The following is a 20,430-nucleotide window of genomic DNA, read 5'->3' as shown; positions in this document are numbered from 1 at the left end:
TGGAAGAAATATAGGAATTAAGTAAAAACTGTAATGGCATTTGTTAGCTTTTTCAGTTTAGTTTCATAACATTTTGTACTATCACGTGATCTGACTTTCATTAGTTTATTTAAAATACAGCAACACTCGCCTTATCACAGAATAACAGCCACAGTCTTCAGGTTCGACATATTTATTAAAGTGCAAAATAAATAGAGTGAAACATACAACTTCCATGTATATTTTTGTTCGCTAGGGCGCCGGAACCATATTTGTTACCTGTGAAACGCAAAAGCAAAACTTTTTTATGCTTGCACTCTCCACGCAGTCCGCTTGGCCTCTGTACAGATTCAGTCTCGATATATCCCCCAACAAATGCGCGGGATGTCCGTCACTATGCAGACGCACGGTGGCCTCAAATAGGGCCTCACCCGGTGACGTCTTTACCTGCAGAACGTACTCCGTAGCGTTTGCAAGCGAGCTCCGCACAAGTACGCGAGCACTCTCAACCGCGGCAACTGTAAGAGGTGCGCATAAAACTCTGTAAGCATCAGTCATCCTATTGATGTGGTTAATCAACATCGTCGCAGCTAAGAGTACTCCCTCACTCTTCGGATCCTCGGCTATGGTCGGTCGGCACGTGCACCACTGCTCATCAATAGATGCGTCTTCGCAGCTTCGATTCAAAGGAACTTCGCCAAAGAGGTTCACTGCTCGTTCCACGATAGGCCCGTGGTGATGGTCAGGGTAGCTGTCCAGGTCCAACGGCCTTGGCTTCCCGTCGAAGTTGACCAGGCTGGCCAATGTGGTGTGCAGGTCGAATGGAGTAATGAGACGCCTGGAATTGATGTGGATGTTCCGCATGATCTCCGGGTGGTGGCGGCGGAAGGTGGGAGGAAAGGAGATGAACAGCGCTGGGAGCCTGTCTTCTAGCATTCCGGCATAGGTGGTCCTGACGGGATCCCAGCGGTACCCATGATCACTCAAGAAAAGCACGATCGTGTTGTCCAGGTAGGCGTCTTGGTGAAGAGACTCGAAAAATAACCTGTAAATGTGAGAAAAGTGTTTTCGTTAGTAACTTGGCGGAGGCCCGAGAAAATATTTAATGCGTAGTATTTTTTGCCGGCTACGGCACAGAAACGTGGAGGCTCACTAAAAGAGCTCAACTTAAATCGAGGACGACTCAGTGAGCGATGGAACGAAAGATGATAGGTGTAACATAAAGGGACAAAAAGAGAGCGCAGTGGGTCAAGGAACAAACGCGTGTTAAGGACATATTAATAGAAATTAAAACGAAGGAATGGACGTGGGCAGGGCATGAATGCGAAGGCAAGATAACCGTTGGTCATCAAGGGTAACAGAAGGGTTCCCTCGAGAAGGCAAGCGTGGCAGGGGGTGACAGAATGTTAGATGGGCAGGTGAGATCAGGAAGATTGCGGGGATAAATTCGTCACAGTTAGTGCAGGACCGGGGTGATCGGAGATCAATGGAAGAGGCCTTTGCCCTATAGGGGGCGTAGATAGGCTGATGATGATGGTGGGGGTGGTGGTGATTTTTTTGCCGAGTACCGCCCCAGCCAGGACCGTGTAGGGCTCTGCACTCGCAAAAAAAGCATAGCTGGCGCAATTAACACATTTAATCGTTTATCAGTGTAAATCCGGATAATTGGTTCAAGAGATTTTATAAAACCAAAATCAGAAGAACGAAAACAGTAAACGTGTTACGAAAATGACGACGCCAAGTAAAAAATATGCACCTTTTACACATCCTCCGAAAATCGGTGACTAAACAAAAAACCCCGCATAATAACGTTCGATATATTAATACAAAAATATTTAAAATCGGCAAACCCCGTAGCTCCATTTATTCCCACAAAAATGAATCTGTGGCGGAAGTACCAAAATTATACGTTATAATAGCGTATGTGGAGATAAAGTGGAAGTGCTCGTACCAAATTTCAAAAACCAAAAATAAAAATAAAAGAATGCAAAAATGGACTGACACAATAAAAAACACGCATCTTATATATCTGCTCCAATAAACCAAATATTGTGAAAAAAAACCCCGCCAAAGAACGTTGGAAATACGAATAGAAATAGTAAAACTGAGCGAAGCCTGCAACGCCCTGCCTTTGCACAAAAATGTAAAACTTTCGGAGCCAACACATTTAGTCGTTCTAAATGTGTAAATACAGATAATTTGTCGAATAGCATTTAAAAAAACACATACTAAGGAAAATACAAAAAATAACATTTAGCAAAAATTATCTAACGAAATCAAAAGTATGCATGGTGTGTATCTCCTCCAAAAACTTAAGTCTAAACAAAAAAGCCCACAAAAAATGTTCAAAATACGAATATAAAATATCGAAAGTAAGCGAAACATGTAACGCCCTGTATTTTCACAAAACATCGCGTCATGGCTGAAGTAACACATTTACGGGTTATATTTGGTAAATGGGGATAATTTTGCCAAACAGAATTTGGAAAAACCAGATTATTATAAAATGCGGAAGTTCAAGTATAACCGGAAGCAGACAAAAACTTGCATCGTATCAATGCGTTCTAAAACCGAAGCCTAACTGAACAGGCAAGTAAAAGGAAGTTGAAAATATGAATAAAAAACAGCAACAACGGACCAGCCCTGCACTACCTGTCGCATCTGCGAAAAAAAAAAATTGTCGAGGTAAAGGCACTTTATCGATATATTGGTAAAAATTTATATCACCGGCGAAGATAAAAAAAACTTTAAAAATAAAATACACCAACGTCTTTGGTCACTCAGCAAAATCCGTGTGTAAAGAGCCCACACTAGACAAGCGGCGTAAGAATTTTGTGCACTGGTATACAATTCTCTGAAGGATTGCAGATTTTTTAGAAATGATCTACTAACGTGTAAGTATTCTTACGACAGTTGAGTTTCAGCACCCGTACGTTTTTAACACCACAGCTCTTTGAGCTTTTAGTTCCTCCGTATTGCGTTACCAGAAAAAAGTACCAAGAAAAAGACCGAGCACACGTGGGAGTGCGCCCCGTGAGGAGCGCCCGGCTTCGGCCAGCTCGACCTTCGAGAACACACTGCCCAGCGTTTGTGGCGTGACCTCTCGCGTGCTGTTCTCCTAGCCAGTTCACTTGCTACTGTAGCGGGAGCGTAGGCGCCGAGTTCGCGCTACGGACGCCGAGTTAGCGAAGTCGGTTGCCGCGAGTTGCTACCCCGTGCTAACGCGGCTCACTTTGGGAAGGATGTGAAAGGCGGCGGGCAAAATGATCCGGCCTTGCCAGTCATGGAGAACTTTCAGCGGGATGTTCGGAAATCCATTTGAGGTACAACAGCCGGGTCTCCTACGAAGGGAGAGGAGACGCAAGATCCTGCTATATCTCCAGCCTTGCACCACTATGGCAGCCTGCGCCAATTTTTTTTTTTTTTTTGGTGGCGTGGTCTTTCTCTTCGTTCTGACCAATTTTGTTATTCGAGTGAGGACGGCGGAATGGAGTGACTTTTGTGGCTTAGTCAGTTTATTTCCCTTTTTGTATTTTGATTTTTGTTTAGTGATTCGCATGGTGGCGCTAGATTAAATACAGCTAACTTTGTTAGTGCATTTTAACTACCTAGGGTTAGAATAATATGCTTTATTCTTGATATTTTTTTACTATTTTTTAGTGATGGCGTCAGGGCGTTGGATAAGTCAGACCGTTGCCACTTCATCACTCCATCATCAGTTTTTGGTTTTTTAAACTTCCTTTTCGTGCAACCGACCATGTTTGCCAGATTTAGGTATACGAAAAGCTAATGTTTTCACATTTTAGTATCGGCAGCCATATTACGTGATTTTAGTTTTGTTACATATATCTGTCTTCTTTGTATTAGATGCGAAGCATCTCTTTGTCGGGGGGATGTCACACGTCCGTGCGCCGTCCGCAGCGCCTCTGGTGATGATTGTGGCAGATGCCCCTAGGGATTGGCCAACCAAATAATCCATCACGAGATAGCTTCGCGTTCAACCACCGTCGTCAGCTTCCCGTAGGGGAACCGCTGAAGAAGAAGAAGGAGAAGACAAAGCTGCGAAGAGGAGAGCATGTACGTTGCTAATTCATCACGAGATAGCTTCGCGTTCAACCATGGTCGTCATCTGCTCGTAGGGCAACCGCTGAAGGAGGAGAAGAAGACAAAGCTGCGAAGAGGAGGGCGTGTACGTTGCTCTCAGCCGGTGTACCAACTTCAACAACCTTTACATCACCAACCGAGTTTCGGCGCCTCGAGAACCACCGCCTACTCACCGTAACACAACAGTACTTGCATGCCTTTGACACCGGTGCGGACCCGGACGCGAAATTCCCTCTGGCGCTACTGAACACCAGATCACTCAACATAACGGCAACACAATGGAATCACACGGAACCCACATGATATTTCGCATCCTCATCAGGGTTATCCACGGGAAGACGGTGTAATTTTTTTCCTGGAATGATGTACACTTACACTACTATAGCAAAGAATGTCTCAACTTCGCCAACTAAGCATTTGTGCGCAGACACAGGGTATTACACTTTTCGCCTTGGGTACTCGAAAAAGTCTTCTTACATATTAAGAAATTGGCCGTGCTTTCGTACGAATCAACGGCCTCAAAATAAAAAAATTCCCGCATTTACCAGATGGGAAGAATGTGAAAGTGCGAATGCAGGAGTTGAATTTTCGCGGTTCGGTAATGTTCGCGAAAGAGAGATCACACACACACACACAACTACAAAGAAAGAAAGATGCATTTATTCACAGACACCTATTTGTGTTGTCGTTGTACTTGATTGCTAGAGCGTATCTCAGCTTTGAAATTTCGTGTCGGTCCTCCTTTAAGCGGGTGCATTAGCCCTTCTCACGCCCGATTCCTGGCCAATCCCCCACGTGGGTATGTGTCATGCACAGACACCTATTTGTGTGGTCGTTGTACTTCATTGCTAGAGCGGATCTCAGCTTTGAAATTTCGTGTCAGTACTCCTTTAAGCGGGTGCATTAGCCCTTCACACGCCCGATTCCTGGCCAATCCCCCACGTGGGTATGTGCCATGTCAGCGGCCAGGCAGCGCGCGCCCATCTCCCCCCGTCGCCAAGGAAGACGAGGAGATTCCTGGCCAATCCCCCACGTGGGTATGTGCCATGTCAGCGGCCAGGCAGCGCGCGCCCATCTCCCCCTGTTGCCAAGCAAGACGAGGAGCGCGCGCACCCGCAGCTGTTGTTATATACGGACGGCGGCGGAATGCGGACGGCGGCGGACGCTTCAGGCTCGCTTAAGAAGTGCATTCGCACTTAATATAGCAATTATCAATTTCAAACGAATTTCGGGCGGGCACAGCATTGAGGGCCTAAGCGTAAACGGTGAACCTAATAAAGTCTCAGACAGCCTCGCGAGCGAGCGTGGGACCCAAGAATAGTTCGCTGTGGAAGGAGGTCTCTCAAGCAGCCTTGGCGATAGTCGGTGGCCGGGCACTGTCAAACACAGGACAGCTGCATGTAACGAGCTAGTTACTACGGCTTATGGATGGCCAATGATGTCTGGCTAAAACTCTCGAGAGACGTACAGCCCGTGCTTCTCGTGGCTTGTACGAACGCGACGTTAAGCCATCTTAGTGGCAAGACGCATGAGCAACCAAAAATTCCCCCGTGTAGTCTCAACGGCTGCTGCAAAAAGTAGGCATATTTTAGTGTTTTAAAACGATGTGATTCAAGATGTGATCCTCGGGGATCAAGAAGGCCCCGTCACCAGGTAAGTATGCCTTTTCTTGCTCCGACCTACCACCCGACCCGATCAGGCCTAGCGTCGAGAGCCGGTGGGTACGTGAGTGGAATACAAACGTTAACCCCTCTACAAACAGCTTCTGCTTGTGCTTGACGATTGCTGGAGCGAACCGGAAGCGTTCCGCAAATCTTTAAATCATGTTAGTTTATTTTAAACCTGTTATTTTATTTTAAACCACATTTCTTTTAGAACTCTTTACGCTCTAGCTAGAGGCGTTGGAAAACGAGTGTCCTGGTGTTTTAGTACCGTGACTACAGGAGACGCCGACAGCCCGCGAGCCTAGGGAGCTTCGGCCCCCCAAAATAAAATTACGGTTTTGTAAGACCGGCGAAGAAATACTGTGCTGGATAAAATATTTGATATCAGGAATCAACGAGACACTTACTTCAAATATCTGTTCTTCACAATTATTAGGAAATAATTACTACATTTCACACAGCAAACCTGCGGCAAACTCATTTCTTACGGCAATATATTTTATGACTCCACCATCTGGGAGGATACATGTGAAATGACAGCTGTTGTGACTGTCTTTACCCGCTCCAACCTCTCGCTCAAGCATTCCGCGCTCCGAGGACCATATATTCGGACAGACTAGTTTAATTCATGAATAAAGTTCCCTAGAACCTGTTGTAATTCCATCGATTCTACGGGAAACTGATAATCTTTGCTCTATTGCCACCCACCAGACAAATCAGGCGTTCAAAACCAGCTACCTCGCCTCTTTGCAAATGCTACCCCCCCTCCCCGCAATTTTACGCTGAGATTTGGACTTGATTTATAGATTGTTTAGCTCCAATTGGCTACTCACAGTCTTCTTTTTTATAACTGCATTCATTCTTTTTTTTATAAAAAAAACTAACAATTGTTCTCTTGCTTCGCCTTTTTCCCCTTCATTCACCAAGGGCTGTTGTTTGATGTGTTTTTTGTAATCGCACTTTCGAGGCATATTGGAGCAGTGGCGCAGGACTCCCTCCGTATCACATTCCCTCGTTGCCAAAATCATCACTCAAGTCCTGCATCGTCCTTACGGAGCACCAGCGGCACCCCTACCACGCCCCCGGCTTCAATCACTCTAAGCAAACTGATGTAAGTCTGACTTTCCTCCCGCCGGCTGTCAATCCTCAACGAGCACACCATCGTTTCTTTATCATCGTTTCCTGTCAAAAGGTCCTGCTGTCACATTCTGATTTTCTTTCACCAACCGCAATTATTAGAGACACAACAGAGCTTCCTGCCTCCAATGATCTAGTTCTTTGATTGCTAGATTTAGCGCCTAAGCACAGCGTCAAAGCGGCAACTGCACAACATTTTCCGCACCTTGAAAACATTTTTGCTGTATACTTTCAAACTCATTGTTCCACTTCATACGACGCTGAACAGCCCTGGACGGATTACACTTACTTTTGCAAGCCTCATACAAACTATGTAGGAAGCGTAAATAACAAATGAATCGGCCAGTGACGTGCCCCGTGGCGGTTCCAAGGCTTATTGAGAAAAAATACTTACTTGTGTAGGTGGTCTACTTGGGATCCGCCATTAAAGTCGTCATGAGTTGCACTGTTGAGCCAGGCAAAGGCAAACGACGGCCAGTTCACTATCATCTGCGTATACGAACGTAGCCATTCGAGCAGCACTTCCGTTTCCGACTGAGCGCCAACACACAGGTGACAATTTTCCGTCTGTCTATGTCCAAAGTCCAATTCGTAGGCTCGCATAAAAGGCCTGAAATAGAAATCAGTCGGCTGCTCCAGAAAGCCTTGCTTCAAGTAACTAAATGTTGAGATTTCGGGGTTGTCTTCGGCGTAGAATGTGGACCAACCATTCGCCGCAAAAGACTTCCATATTATGGGCAGACTGTCCAGGAAGTCGTTCTCCGACCAGATTCCGAATGCGAGCTCTTGTTCGGTGAGTCCAGTTAGGAGTGGTACGAGATTGGGGAACGTGTTGTCGCCAACTTTTGTGTATCCGTGCATCTCTACAGCGCCCATCCGCTCTTTCAGAAAGCGAACAGTTTCCGGGAACTGCCTGTGTGCATTTAGACGAGACACACCGTCCACACCAACGATGAGAACACTGTACTGGTAGCCGGGGTTCTCAGGCTTGAACGACTCGTTAAATCGGCGCTGATATGATGGCTTGGGGTGGACGAAAGCGTGGTAGTTGGCGTAGAAGAGGGTGCCGCCATTGAAGCACTCTACTTTGATGAACTCGTACGGCATCTTCTGCCCGTTTAGAAGGGGAAGGGAGCTATTTAAAAACCTGCAAAAGAGAAAGCATTCGCGGGAATTTTCTGTTTTCATGGCACTCCAACTAGCCGGCTCATGGCCATACAAGGCCCACCCAAACTCCATCTGCAAAGCCACACACCTTACGAAAAGCACATCTTTAAAACTCACACGTGCGAACAGCGCTTGAGATGGCTTGAGAGAACGCCAAAGAAAATGACGGAGCAAGAAAGCACCAACACATGAAGAGGGTACGAGACTACCAAACATAACGCCAACACAATCGTGGCACGTTAACTGCATACTGAAAGTTCCTTTTGCTGTCGCATGTGAAGTCGCTAACTTTAAAGCGAACCAGAAAATAGTTATAAACATTTACTTAATACTTTCTTGTGCTGAAGCCTTAAATGTGTAGAACATGCTAGGAGGTATTTTTGAGCTGTTTTAGTCGCATTTCTTTACCAGAAAAGTCAGTAACAATGCGCCGTTCTCTACAAACCGTCGTCCTCATGGAATGGTTGACGTCGGCAGTTACGACGCAGCTATCATGTACATTGATTGCAATGTAACAAATAGCGAACATATTGATACTGTTGCTTGTTTGTCTGAAAAAACAATAAATAAAAAAGTACGTAATAGCAATGAGAAAGGAAAGTCATACGGATTTTCCTTTTTAGCTCTTTCATAAGAAGACTACGGGATCCTTTATGTCTGCACTTTTCAGAAACCAAGTCATACGTTACGAATTCAAAACGCCTTACTAATAAAGTACACGTTACTCATTTCATTGCCATTTTTAAATTTGGCAAATCGCACTAGTGGCGCCAACACTGGGATAAATGCGAAGCTGGCTAGCTTATTCTTCTTTCGGCTGAGTTTATGCGTGGTTATGCTTACAGACCCTGCAAGTTTTCTGCGTCGTTATGCTTCGAGACTCGGTCAAGATTTCTGCGTGGTGCCGTCGTGAGATCCCCAAATACTCATGAATACTCGGTCATCAACGTATGTACAATCTACGCGTGCCCACGGGCTCTGCGGTGAATCTCCAAGAGTAGCAAAGGCCATAGCGGGACTAGGGTTTGCTCAAAATTTTTGAACTCGTTCTGTGGCCACCGTTCGTTGCCCACCATTAGGTGTGCGTGGTCTGGCGTGTGGGACTCTTAAGAAGTTCATTACCGTTCTCGCTCGTGGGCCTTATGGCACGTAGCATGTTGGCATTAATTCGTGTCCTTACACCGTCAAAACTGCGACAGTCGTCTCAACATATGATACAGCGAGACACCCGACAACGCGTTTTCGAAGCCGTGCTTGTATCAGTTGTGTCGGGTCTCCGACAGGTGGGGGCACTTGTCCCGCCCGAGCGCGGCGATGCAAAGCCGGCGCGTGCGATGACGTCATCGCTTTGAGACGTTTTTCTACGTACGTACGCCGGCCCAACCACCTTCTTAAACAGCACGTATCTATGTATCTATGTATTAACCACTCTGCTACAACCATTTTTATTCGGGGTGGCAGTATTATTTAATGAATAAATAAGTAAAATCACTCCAAATTCGGCGGACGAATATGATATTCCCTACAGCGAAATTTGGGCGTAGGGTGAATTGCGGTCTTCTGCGTGACGTCAAATACCTGCTGCGCCTTTCGCAGTGATCGCAGCATCAGCGAACGCGCGAAGGCGCGCGGTATTCACTGGCATATTCTCGCAGCGCCTTGCCGCGGAGGACCACACCGCGCTTCTCTTGCCATACTTTCATTCTCCACTTTCCTGATGGCTCTATCTTCGGTGGCTTATTCGTCGTCTGGGTTATCTCGTAGCGCGTCGCCTTCCGAGAGGATGTCTCGCGCTGTCTGGGCATACCACCCTTCTCCTCCCCAAACTTTCTTCATACGTTTTTCCCACGCTTTCCTGCTCGTTCTGTGTCGTTTCTTTTTGGTGTTCCCTTAACTTGTTCGGTTACAACCAAGGACGACGGCGCCGTGAAACCATAGAAGCGGGCGCTTAAGTGCTGCTCACTAAAAAATCAATCCGTATTCTTTGCTTGGATAATGTCGGCTTTTTAGTGCGCAGCCCTTAAGCGCCCGCTTCTGTGGTTTCACGGCGCCGTCGTCCTTGGTTGTAACCGAGCAAATGTAGGGAACACCAAAAAGAAATTACACAGAATGAGCGGGAAAGCGTGGGAAGAAAGTATGAAGAAAGTGTGGGGAGGAGCAGGGTGGTATGCCCAGATAGCGCCAGCCTTCTCTCCGGCAGCGGCGCGCTCCGAGATAACCGAGAGAAGGAATAGGACACCGAAGACAGAACGAGGTGGGAAGCGGATGATGAAAGCACAGGGAAAGGCGCGAAACACGGTTTCCCGCGGCGAAGCGCGACGAGACAACGCCAGAGTATATCGCGCGCCTTCGTGCGTTCGCTGATGCGGGAATCACTTCATGAGACGCAGCAGGTATGCACCGTCACCCAGAAGACTGCAGTTCGCTGGGCACAAATATTACATTAGGGAGTAGCGTAGTAGCGTAACCACAACTGTTTTATAGAGCAAAGTCGTCAAATTTAGTTTCGAACCCATGTGAGGCCGCCGCGAGTTACATGGGGTGTTTTCACTATGAGTGTTCAAAAGGAATGAGTGATCTCGAAGATTGCTGAATTGAGGGAGCACTGATAACTGTAGTTGACCTGCACCGTGCACCGTGAAGCTACAAAGAGAAGCTACAACTGGATTTGGTGGTGATGTGCAGCCCTCGGTTCAACCTCACGTGATTCCTAAGCAGGCCCATGGAACGCGCGTGCGTAAATTTCTGCGGTTTCTTCCTTGCAATGTTAGCTACGCGGTATACCAGTAGTCTCACAGTCACATTGTCTTTACGGCAAGAAGAAGAAACAAGTTTTCGTTGCACTGAATACTCTTTCGCTGTTTTGTTCTCTGTTATTATACCGTCGGAATTTCAAAGGTGACATTCATTGCCGAACAACGTTTTGCGTTACCTGCAGGGAGATTTCTTAGCTTTATTTTTTAGAACTAATAATGAAGGCTGACTATTCTCTTTGTTAGCAGTTTTTTTCATCGCAACATAAACAGTACGACTCAAAGGAACACCGAGGGCTGCGCAAACACCAATCAAATAGGGAGCTGCGGGAATGTGTAGTAATTAGAAGCATATGTTCAGAGCAAGATTCACTACCTCGCAGCTTCCGCTAATATTAGGCCGTTTTCATGCTTGTTTGTCCTATAAACATTTAACCGCACCGGATGTAAGAAGAATCGGTTCTTTGTGCGCCCATATTTGTAAATATTTTGACTATTGTTGTTCACTACGGCTGAGAATCTGATCGAAAACGAAACTGAAACAAATACCGCTGTGTGGTATAGAGATGCCTGCTTGTTTTGCAACGCTTACAAATGGGGAGTTCGTGGGATTTTTACATGCATGTGTTGAGCCACAAGATACACTTATATTACATGTAGATTTCTCTACTGTGCCGCTTATTATCACAAAACGGACTTACACAGGCTCCACGAGTTCCGTTTTGGAAATAACGCGTGCTGGTGCAAACCATAGCGCGAAAAGATGTACGAGGCGGCGGTACCAGCCTTTGCGATTTCAACACTTTGTGCGCTGTTTGTTAACTGCCGATTCCACCAGTGCTGTGTGTGTGGGGTTGGGACTCCGATCAGCCAATAAAAACGAACTCCCTTTCACACTTTCGTGTCCTTTCAAGATTTGTTCTTTACCGGGATGTGTAAACACTTGAAGGCTTTGTAGCCTACTCGCTCTGCTATTAAGGCATGTGATCGCCTGACTCCGAAGTGGTGCCAATAGCCAATTTCTTTTTCCCTTTAGAGCACAAAGTCTTTCTTGTTCTGACTGCAGAATAAACAACTCTTATACTGATTAGGCCATGGTTAGAATGAATGGCCAAATACGCTATGTTTTACGTTGATACAGCATATTTTTGACACCGTTGAAGTAGAATGTCATATTTTGGCATAAACGACGTGAACAATACCTTCCATGTTCAAAATTGTAGTGGTGTTAGCTTTCAACAGAAGTGCGCATTCAGTATGATAGCAATTGAGAGAGTTGAAAGCTACTTCGCAATTACCTATGAGCCTTTGTAGAAGTTAACGTAACTGATGCTCCGTTTTTTCTTGTCTCTTTAACCTTAGATAGAATCGGTCGCAAAAGGTGTCACAAACTACCCAAAGCTCTGTTATCTAGTAAACAGGAACTACTCATACACACTCGTTATCGTTGTCACTTTGTAGCTTCGTTGTCCGGAAGAAGGGCCTATAGCAACAATGAATGCCAAGCACCGGCGTTTTGTTGAGTGCTTGCGGTAGAACATGGTCGTTAATGTATATCCGGTCGCCCTGAAAGAATGCAAAACAGCATCACGCGATGTGGTGATTTAAGGTGGTTAGCGCAGTATAAGGCACGCGATCTCTCACTAACTGCCACGCAGGGTTCACGCATGGCGAATGAACCGTTCCGCATTCGGAAAGGCATGGCGGCCATATTACTCGAAGATCAGCACCCACCTTTATGCAAAGGGATGCTCGAGACTTGCAAATGGCAAAAACACTGCGAACACGAAATATTCGATTTCCTGATTCGGCGTTTCTCCGTCGTAAACATAACATCAAGACACGGATCCTCATTGATTTCACTGCTACTTTTACGTCACCAAATTCATTTTCTAGTTTTAGACTAGTATTTCGCCTCGTTATTGGACATTCTGTCCAGTTCATGCAACTGTCTCCATCGTCACGTGCAGATGTGTTGGATTTCGCTGTCGCAGTGATGGAAGTATGACTCTTCCCCCTCTTGGAATGCTATCTCCTGTGCCCGTTCTCCTAATGCGAAATACGAAGTCCACAAAACAATCCATTCCCACATACCTGGATGTTCCAGTTGCGACAGAAGGCTTTCAAACCACTACCTACAGTGCTCTGTTTTCTCTGAATTAATAACAAGAGTGAATACATTGTTTTACGAGAACCTTAAGCAATTGCATTAGGAACCGCTCACTTAAGGAAGGGTATACTTGAAGACCCTTAAAATAAAACAGATTAAAACAGTGCCCATGCACGTTTTCGCAAAGTTTGGTAGAGTGAACTGCTCAGCGTTAGAAACATCGTTAGGCGACTGGTGTCCTTTTTAAGCCGTCATTTGGTAGTTTCGGTTGGAAAAAGATATCCTCAATATAGCTGATCTGCACATCAGCTCGATATGAAGCCCCAACGTGCTGCTCGAGACGGGATTATTACGGGAAAAATGAGGTGCCACGTACCGGGAAGATGCAAAACCGAAAACACGTATCATTGCCCTTGAAACGAGTGTTTAGGTATAATTGGGCTGGAAACGTTTTTTTTTGTTATTGCTTTGCTTATTTTCGGTTGCCAGCGCCACTTACCTCTACGCCCGGCTATGCTCCGTCTCACAGCGGGGAACCCCATTTTTTATGGAATCGTCAAGCCCCAACCGTACATATTCCTTGAGAAGAAAGCATTCCTTAAGACTGGCTAACTGAATATTAAGACATTTCACGTTCATTGACAACACTGTTGATACTGCCGTAGCTGCCGTAGTACATTGCTGGCCCCGGCTGTTTGGTAATGTCGTCTGTGTTTTATTACAATTTCGAAAAAATCGGAGATTGATTTCCCGGTTGTTGTCTGTACTGTTTTCTCTTGATAGTACTTTTTAGTCTGTTTTTCTGTATTTGCGTGCGTAATTGCAATTCTAATGGAGGTATTCAATAAATAAATAAATAAATAAATAAATAAATAAATAAATAAATAAATAAATAAATAAATAAATAAATAAATAAATTCTAGGTACGGACAGTATTTCCAAATAGCCGGTGATAGAACGCCGCGATATTTGATTCGCCGACTTCCCACAACCCATCTGTTCGTTAGGTCATTCGTTGTCGCCTCCATTTTGCCTGTTTATTTCGGAGAAGTTTTTAAGACCGAATATATTACTTAAACCAAGAAAAAGCTCCATAGCACAAAACAATTCGGATTTACCCATAACACGTCGGCAAGAAAGAAAACTGATCAAGCGAGATTTGATAAAGCGGTATGTGTTGTCACTTCTTTAGACATAAAGAACGGATTTGCACTGTATCAAATCGTCCATCACTGTAAACTTTTAAGTGCAATGCACTTCTTAAGCGACCCTGAATCAGCGTCCACCGGCGATGTCCGCGCACGTGGAGATGGGCGCGCGCAGCCTGGCCGCTGACATGGCACATACCCACGTGGGGAATTGGTCAGGAATCTTCTCGTCTACCTTGGCAACGGGGGGAGATGGGCGCGCGCTGCCTGGCCGCTGACATGACACATACCCACGTGGGGGATTGGCCAAGAATCGGGCGTGAGAAGGGCTAATGCACCTGCTTAAAGGAGTACTGACACGAAATTTCAAAGCTGAGATCCGCTCTAGCAATCAAGTACAACGACAACACAAATAGGTGTCTGTGAATAAATGCATCTTTCTTTCTTTGTAGTGGTGTGTGTGTGTGTGATCTCTCTTTCGCGAACATTACCGAACCGCGCAAATTCAACTCGTGCATTCGCACTTTCACATTCTTCCCCTCGGGGAAATGCGGGGAATTTTCTAAAAAAGTCAGGCTGTCTGAGAAATCGGATCATTTCGACTCATAATTTTTTTAAAAATAGAAAAATTATCCATAACATGGAGAAATCAACAATTAAACTTTGTCTTAAGTCAGGCTCTCAGCAGGGATCACCTTTAAGTCCATTACTCTGGAACATAACAATTTTAGATCTCCTAAACAGCAAGTTTCCTAGCGATGTATATATTCAGGCTTTTGCCGACGATATAACCTTAGTAATAAGAGGCAATTCAAAAAATAATACCGAACAAAATGCAACCGAAGCGCTCAAAATAATAGAAAACTGGGCGATAGACAAAGAACTTACATTTGTAATAGGTTACAGGTACATCAAAAGACCTCCCATTATCAAACTAGGAAACAAAAATCCAAAATTCTTTAAAGAAATTAAAATATTAGGCGTCTATATAGCAAACAAGCTCAGTTCTATCCCTCATATTAACTATGTAAAGGAAAAAGTAAACCAAATAATAAACAGCTTTGGAAAATTTACAGAATACAACTGTGGGATTACCAGCAAACACCTACAACAAATTTATATCAGAGCTATAGAAAGAATCATAGTTGATGCCGCTCCAATATGGTATAAGAAACAGGTACTAATGAGAAAAAAGCTTAGTATTATTCGAAGAACAAGCATTATTAAAGTTACCAAAGCATTTAAAACAGTATCCAATCCGGCCTTAAACATCATAGCTAATGTCCCACCAATTCATCTGATGGTCTAAAAAGAAATCAAAACAATTAACGTATTTTTCGCCGTAAAATTGTTCACCCGGAAAACCCACGCTTTTACGGGAGAACAAATTAGTAACGAAGCAAATATATGGCAGCTGCATTCAGGAGATAAGATATCTTTTACGTATCTTACTCAAACAATTTCGCAGACAGATTTTGTAGTATTTACAGATGGCTCGCAAGATAAAACCGACATAGGAGCAGCTTTTATAACTCTAGATAATCCGGCAAAATAGCAGCAACCAAACAATACAAACTGCCGGAGTACAGCAATAACTTTGAGGCAAAAGAAATCGCGATTTTAAAAGCGATTGAATACCTCCAAACTAGTTTCAAAGAAGGTAACGTACAGTTGTACACTGATAGACTATGAACCGTAAAAGCAATTAGCAATCCAAATAATCGGAACCCAAAAATATTTAAAAATAAAGAAATGCTAAACAAAATAGCAAAACAGGTTATAATAACGTTAACTTGCAACAAAGTTCACAGTGGCAATGCCGGTAACGAAATAGCGGACGAAATCGCTGAAAAAGCATCAAAATATGGCGAGAAAATTGACTGCCCTATTTGATTACAATGTATCTAAAAACAGCTCAAGATGAACCTAAGAAAACATTGGAATGTTGATTGACAACAAGAAGGAAATGAAAGCTACACATTTCAATGGATAAAGAATATCCACAAAATTCCGGACCACTTTCCCACCAAGTATGACACTTCGAAGTTTATCACTGGACACGGTAGATTTCCGTCTTTTTCATAGGTTCGCCATTACAAATAATAACGTATATAAATGTAACCTACCAGCAGACAGTTTCGACCACTATTGACAGGACTGCCCAATAAGAAACAAACACAGAGAACAACTTCTTAATACCCACAGAAATTATCTCGTAAGAAGGAAAGCAGAGCTAATAAAACATACAAAAGCATTAAAAATTTTAGAAGAAATGACTATACGCAATAACGCTAATATTCAACAATACTACCCCCTCAAATATTTTGTCACAATTTCACACACACGCGGAAACAAAGTCAGCAGATAATAACGTGATAATAACTTTTAGATCTTTTGTATTTATCTGTGCTCTTTAGTGAGTCTTTTCTGCGTAATTACCTTGTTTATTTACCTTTTTTCATTTTTATTTTAAATACAAACATCCGTTTTCGATATATTTAATTTACCCGTTATACCTCTGTGGGACGGGAAGGGTTTCAGTTCATGAGGTCGTTTAATAAAGTGTTAACTGTGAGCAATAAAAGATTGTTCGAAGAAACGAACCGCTGCAAAACTCAACAGCCGGCAAAAAATGCAAATGTTTTTGAAATATCACGTACTCCACCAGCGGTCAGGCTGTGAGCCAAATCGCCGTGGAAGGCTACGAATCAAATAAAAACCACTTGGTATCGCTAACACCCGCTGAAATGTCTACACACAGACGTTATAGTCATTCCTCGCCCCAGAAAAATGGCTGCTGAATTCACTAAAGAAGCCGCGCCAGCGCGCTCAGGCATACAACGCCGCAGTCGCTGAGCTATGGTTAAAAATGCTTAAATACATTTTCTTGGCATCACAACAGTTTTTTAGTACGCAAACACTGGGTGGATGAAGCACAAAAAACGCCGTGCGCGTCCTTCAAAGCCGTTGAGCCGTTTCAAGCCCATGTTATACCCTGATACCCTTATTATACCCTTATAGCCTTACCATGGCCTTACGCCCTTATATCCTTAATATACCTTTTAGCACATACAAGAAGTGGTGTATTGGCAACCATTTTATTTAGGGAATAATCAATAGAGTTTGCCTCAGTCAAAGAGTTTAATCAATCAAAAAATTATAGTGCAATTAATTGGAAGGTCTACCACACGAAATCTGCACGCGTACTCTGAAGCCGGTGTGCGTATCTTGATATGAGCAACGCGTTACAGAACGCCTAAGAAGCAAGAATATATGTGCTGAGTCACATACACACACGTTACAAAGAACAAGTAAGGTACCTTTGGTCACGTTTATAGAATCTACTGAACCAAATGGGGATTGACTGCCTTTCCGGAAATCTGCATCAGGTCGTCGTACAGTTCTTTGCTAAAGATTTCAGGATTCTTTAACTTCTAAAGCATTTGGACCGAAAATTTAATGTCGATTACGTCATTTGAGGGAGAATAACAGAAACGGCAGTTTTATATTTTGGGGTGTCATACAAATATTGCATTTTAATGTAACGTGGAAACAGGTTTTGTTTACCTTTGTGAATGTGAGATTTGGAAAATCCTTCGAGCAGTCAATTCTTTCCATCTTGCTAACATGATGGGCGATGCTGAGATCGAAAAGGTCTATTTTTGGTATCTTGCATGACGGCGTGTCGATAATGAACCGCTTGTACGTGAGTTCCACTTGAGACGAAGTGGGCTCATCGACTGACATTGAAGGTTGCTTTGTCAGTGAGCGCGAGAGAACTGCTTCGTACGTAGCCTTGTTGACATCACCTCGGCCGGCACGTCTCAAAAGTGGAATTGTATCCATCTGCATCCCGTTCTCCAAGTCTTGCACCGCTGGTCTAAGCCGACCATGACGTCCAGACAGCAGGAGCAAGCAGAGAGCAAAAACAGCTGCGAGTATACCAGCGGCCTTAACTGAAATTATAGAAAGAATGAAAACAATAATCAGCAAGCCATCATTTCGAGAGTATGGGCGTTTGGTTACGCACAAGCAGCAACAACAACAACCAAAAAGGCTCAATTAATATGGCAACTCAAATCGGCCAATAAAACCAAAAGCGCAATGATACCAGGGACCATATAAGCTGAAGACCAACAACGCCTATTCTCTGTTCCGCTTGGCGTATTTTTCTGGGTTGTGGCTTCAGAAGTGAGTACTGCTTTTGTGTCCCGCTCCGTCCCTCCCTTCCTCCCCTCCTCCCCTCCTCCCTCCCTCCCTCCCTCACTCACTCACTCACTCACTCACTCACTCACTCACTCACTCACTCACTCACTCACTCACTCACTCACTCACTCACTCACTCACTCACCCACTATCTCCATCAATCAATCAATCAGTGACTCACTAATTGAATTTGCTAAACATTTGACATGAGCAATTGGATTTTGTTTTCGAACTCCTGTCTAAACGTTCTTTGTCAACACTTCGCTTAGCACAAGCTTGTTTTATTGAGGCCGATGAAATTAAATTGACACTGTAAGATTTTTCTCTGTCTTCGCGTGGCCAGTCTTAAAAGAGTCCTGAGGCCAAAAGAGATTCAAAACGATCGCACACTGCTGCACATACCTTTGGTCGACAAAGCGCGCGGACAGGCCGAGCGTGTGGAAAAGCGGTGTTGAGTCAGTGGCGGCATCTCGCGGTCTCACCAGTGAGTGCAACATAGAGGGGCGACGTGTTTCTATCGTGTTGCAGGGGCAGCAGAACTGTCTTGACGACCACGGCAGAGGCAACGTGGGCTGACGTTCTGCAAGTCGCATCGTTGCCGAAGTTGCACGGATCAGTAGCGGGTGGCGGCCTCAGCGAGGGGTCGAGGAACCCGAGCCGGCGAGCGCTCTCGGCGAAGGAGATAGTGACACTCCTTTCGGCCCTGCACTCAGTAGTGCGGGGAGCCGTGGCGGCCTGGTATCTGGACACGGAGGAAATGCTAGGCGGAGGCAAGAATCGATTAGCGGATGTTGGTACGTGCGGCCACTCCGTCAGGCTAATAGGAAAGAGGAAAGCACTAGAAGAGACTGTCTGTGAAGTTTTCAAACCTTGAGCGCGCAGTAACAAAACCTCCACAGTGACGGGCCAGTAAAGATGCCATGCGGAGCCGGCGTACACAATTGCTGTATAGAGGCTTCCTAATCATTTCTAACTTTCCCGAAAGCGTGGAAAATCATGTGGTGCGTCACGGTAAACGATGCTGGCTATTTCGGAATGGCGCTTGCTTGCAGCACCCGCGTGTTTGTGGGGAATAAATAAAAATGACACTAAAATTCAAAACAGTGATAGAAGCATTCAGGCTATGGCATACCGCTTGACACTCAGAGTGGTTTGATCGGCATGAAGGCCTGCAATAAAATTATACCCGCGCAGGAAAAGACGAAACCGCGGTTTTTAAATTAAAATAAATCTTTTTTGTTGTTGGAGGAAGTTTGTTATTGCAGGCTACTAAAAGCACTATATGTAGCCGGTGTAATGACTTCCTGTATAGAGTCTTCTTTAACATTTAAACTTTTCCGAACGCGTCGAAAGTCATGCAGTACGCCATGGTAAAAGAAGCTGTCTACTTCGAAATGATGCTTTCTGCTATCATTCGCGTTAATGTCGCGAGTAAAAGAAAAAAAATAGATAGTAAATTCGAGATGGCTGATTGAAACCTTCAGGCTATTGCGTACCGGTCGACAGTGACAGTTGTTTGATAGGCACGAAGATCTATAATAAAATGCTACACCTGCAAGGCAAAAGCGGTTTTTTGAATGATTTATAAGCCTTTTTGTTGCTGTAAGGAGTTTGCCAGGTTTAGCACGCTGGAAAAGGCACCCGACCCCTGGCTCATACTTGACTGCTATGTAGGTTATTGGGAGTTTTTATACAAACCCAGCATTTTGCGTCGTTTTGGCGACTACAGGAAGGAACCCTGAGCACCCTTCTGTTGCCGATGCCTCACGGAGCATTGCAAAACATGTCGCGGTTGTTGTTACGACCCCACGGCACCTCGGGCTTCTCAGTGATGATTTTTGCCCTGGCGGCACGGATTTCACTCATAAGGCTCCTGAGAGTGAAGGTTTTATGTTTACCACCCTAGTTTTACGACAATTTTTTTATACGACGATGACACCAGTAACAGTCACCACCAGCACCATCATCCACATTGTCGTCCTTATTGTATGGAACCCCCTGATTTAACCAACACCTTTCCGATATCAGCCTACTGGCTGGCTGGGCAAATTACTGTAAGCTTGGACTTCGTTACGAGTTCCACAGTCAAACCCATTTTCAACAGGTCACTTTGAACCAAAAAATGCCATTTCGCAACCAATTTCGGAGTTTTTAGGCGCACC

At 44.6% G+C, this 20,430-nt stretch overlaps 1 protein-coding gene across 1 annotated transcript; it reads right to left on the bottom strand.

Annotated features, from left to right (window-relative positions):
- Nucleotides 1–162: 162 nt before the first annotated feature.
- LOC144175114 (uncharacterized) lies at nt 163–18,836 on the bottom strand. Its single transcript, XM_077704195.1, has 5 exons — nt 18,671–18,836; nt 17,630–18,018; nt 12,243–12,370; nt 7,279–8,031; nt 163–1,024 (listed from the first exon to the last, which is right to left on the bottom strand). The coding sequence occupies exons 1-5, from the start codon at nt 18,735–18,737 to the stop codon at nt 232–234; spliced, it is 2,130 nt and encodes a 709-aa protein (XP_077560321.1). The 5' UTR covers nt 18,738–18,836; the 3' UTR covers nt 163–231.
- Between the last annotated feature and the right edge of the window lie 1,594 nt (nt 18,837–20,430).

The sequence above is a fragment of the Haemaphysalis longicornis genome, unplaced genomic scaffold (genome assembly GCF_048455015.1).
Source record: "Haemaphysalis longicornis isolate Haplotype H1 unplaced genomic scaffold, Haemaphysalis longicornis Haplotype H1 scaffold_3, whole genome shotgun sequence".
NCBI lineage: Eukaryota > Metazoa > Arthropoda > Arachnida > Ixodida > Ixodidae > Haemaphysalis > Haemaphysalis longicornis.
This window is presented reverse-complemented; position numbering and strand designations above follow the sequence as displayed.

Excerpts from the sequence above, each read along its gene's own strand:
- LOC144175114 (XM_077704195.1), bottom strand. The coding sequence starts at position 18,737 with ATGCCGCCACTGACTCAACACCGCTTTTCCACACGCTCGGCCTGTCCG. Across the intron at positions 12,371-17,629 it reads CAAATCTCACATTCACAAAG|GGCGACCGGATATACATTAA; the intron begins GTAAACAAAACC and ends GCATTCTTTCAG. Across the intron at positions 8,032-12,242 it reads CAAAGTGACAACGATAACGA|GTTTTTAAATAGCTCCCTTC; the intron begins GTGTGTATGAGT and ends TCTCTTTTGCAG.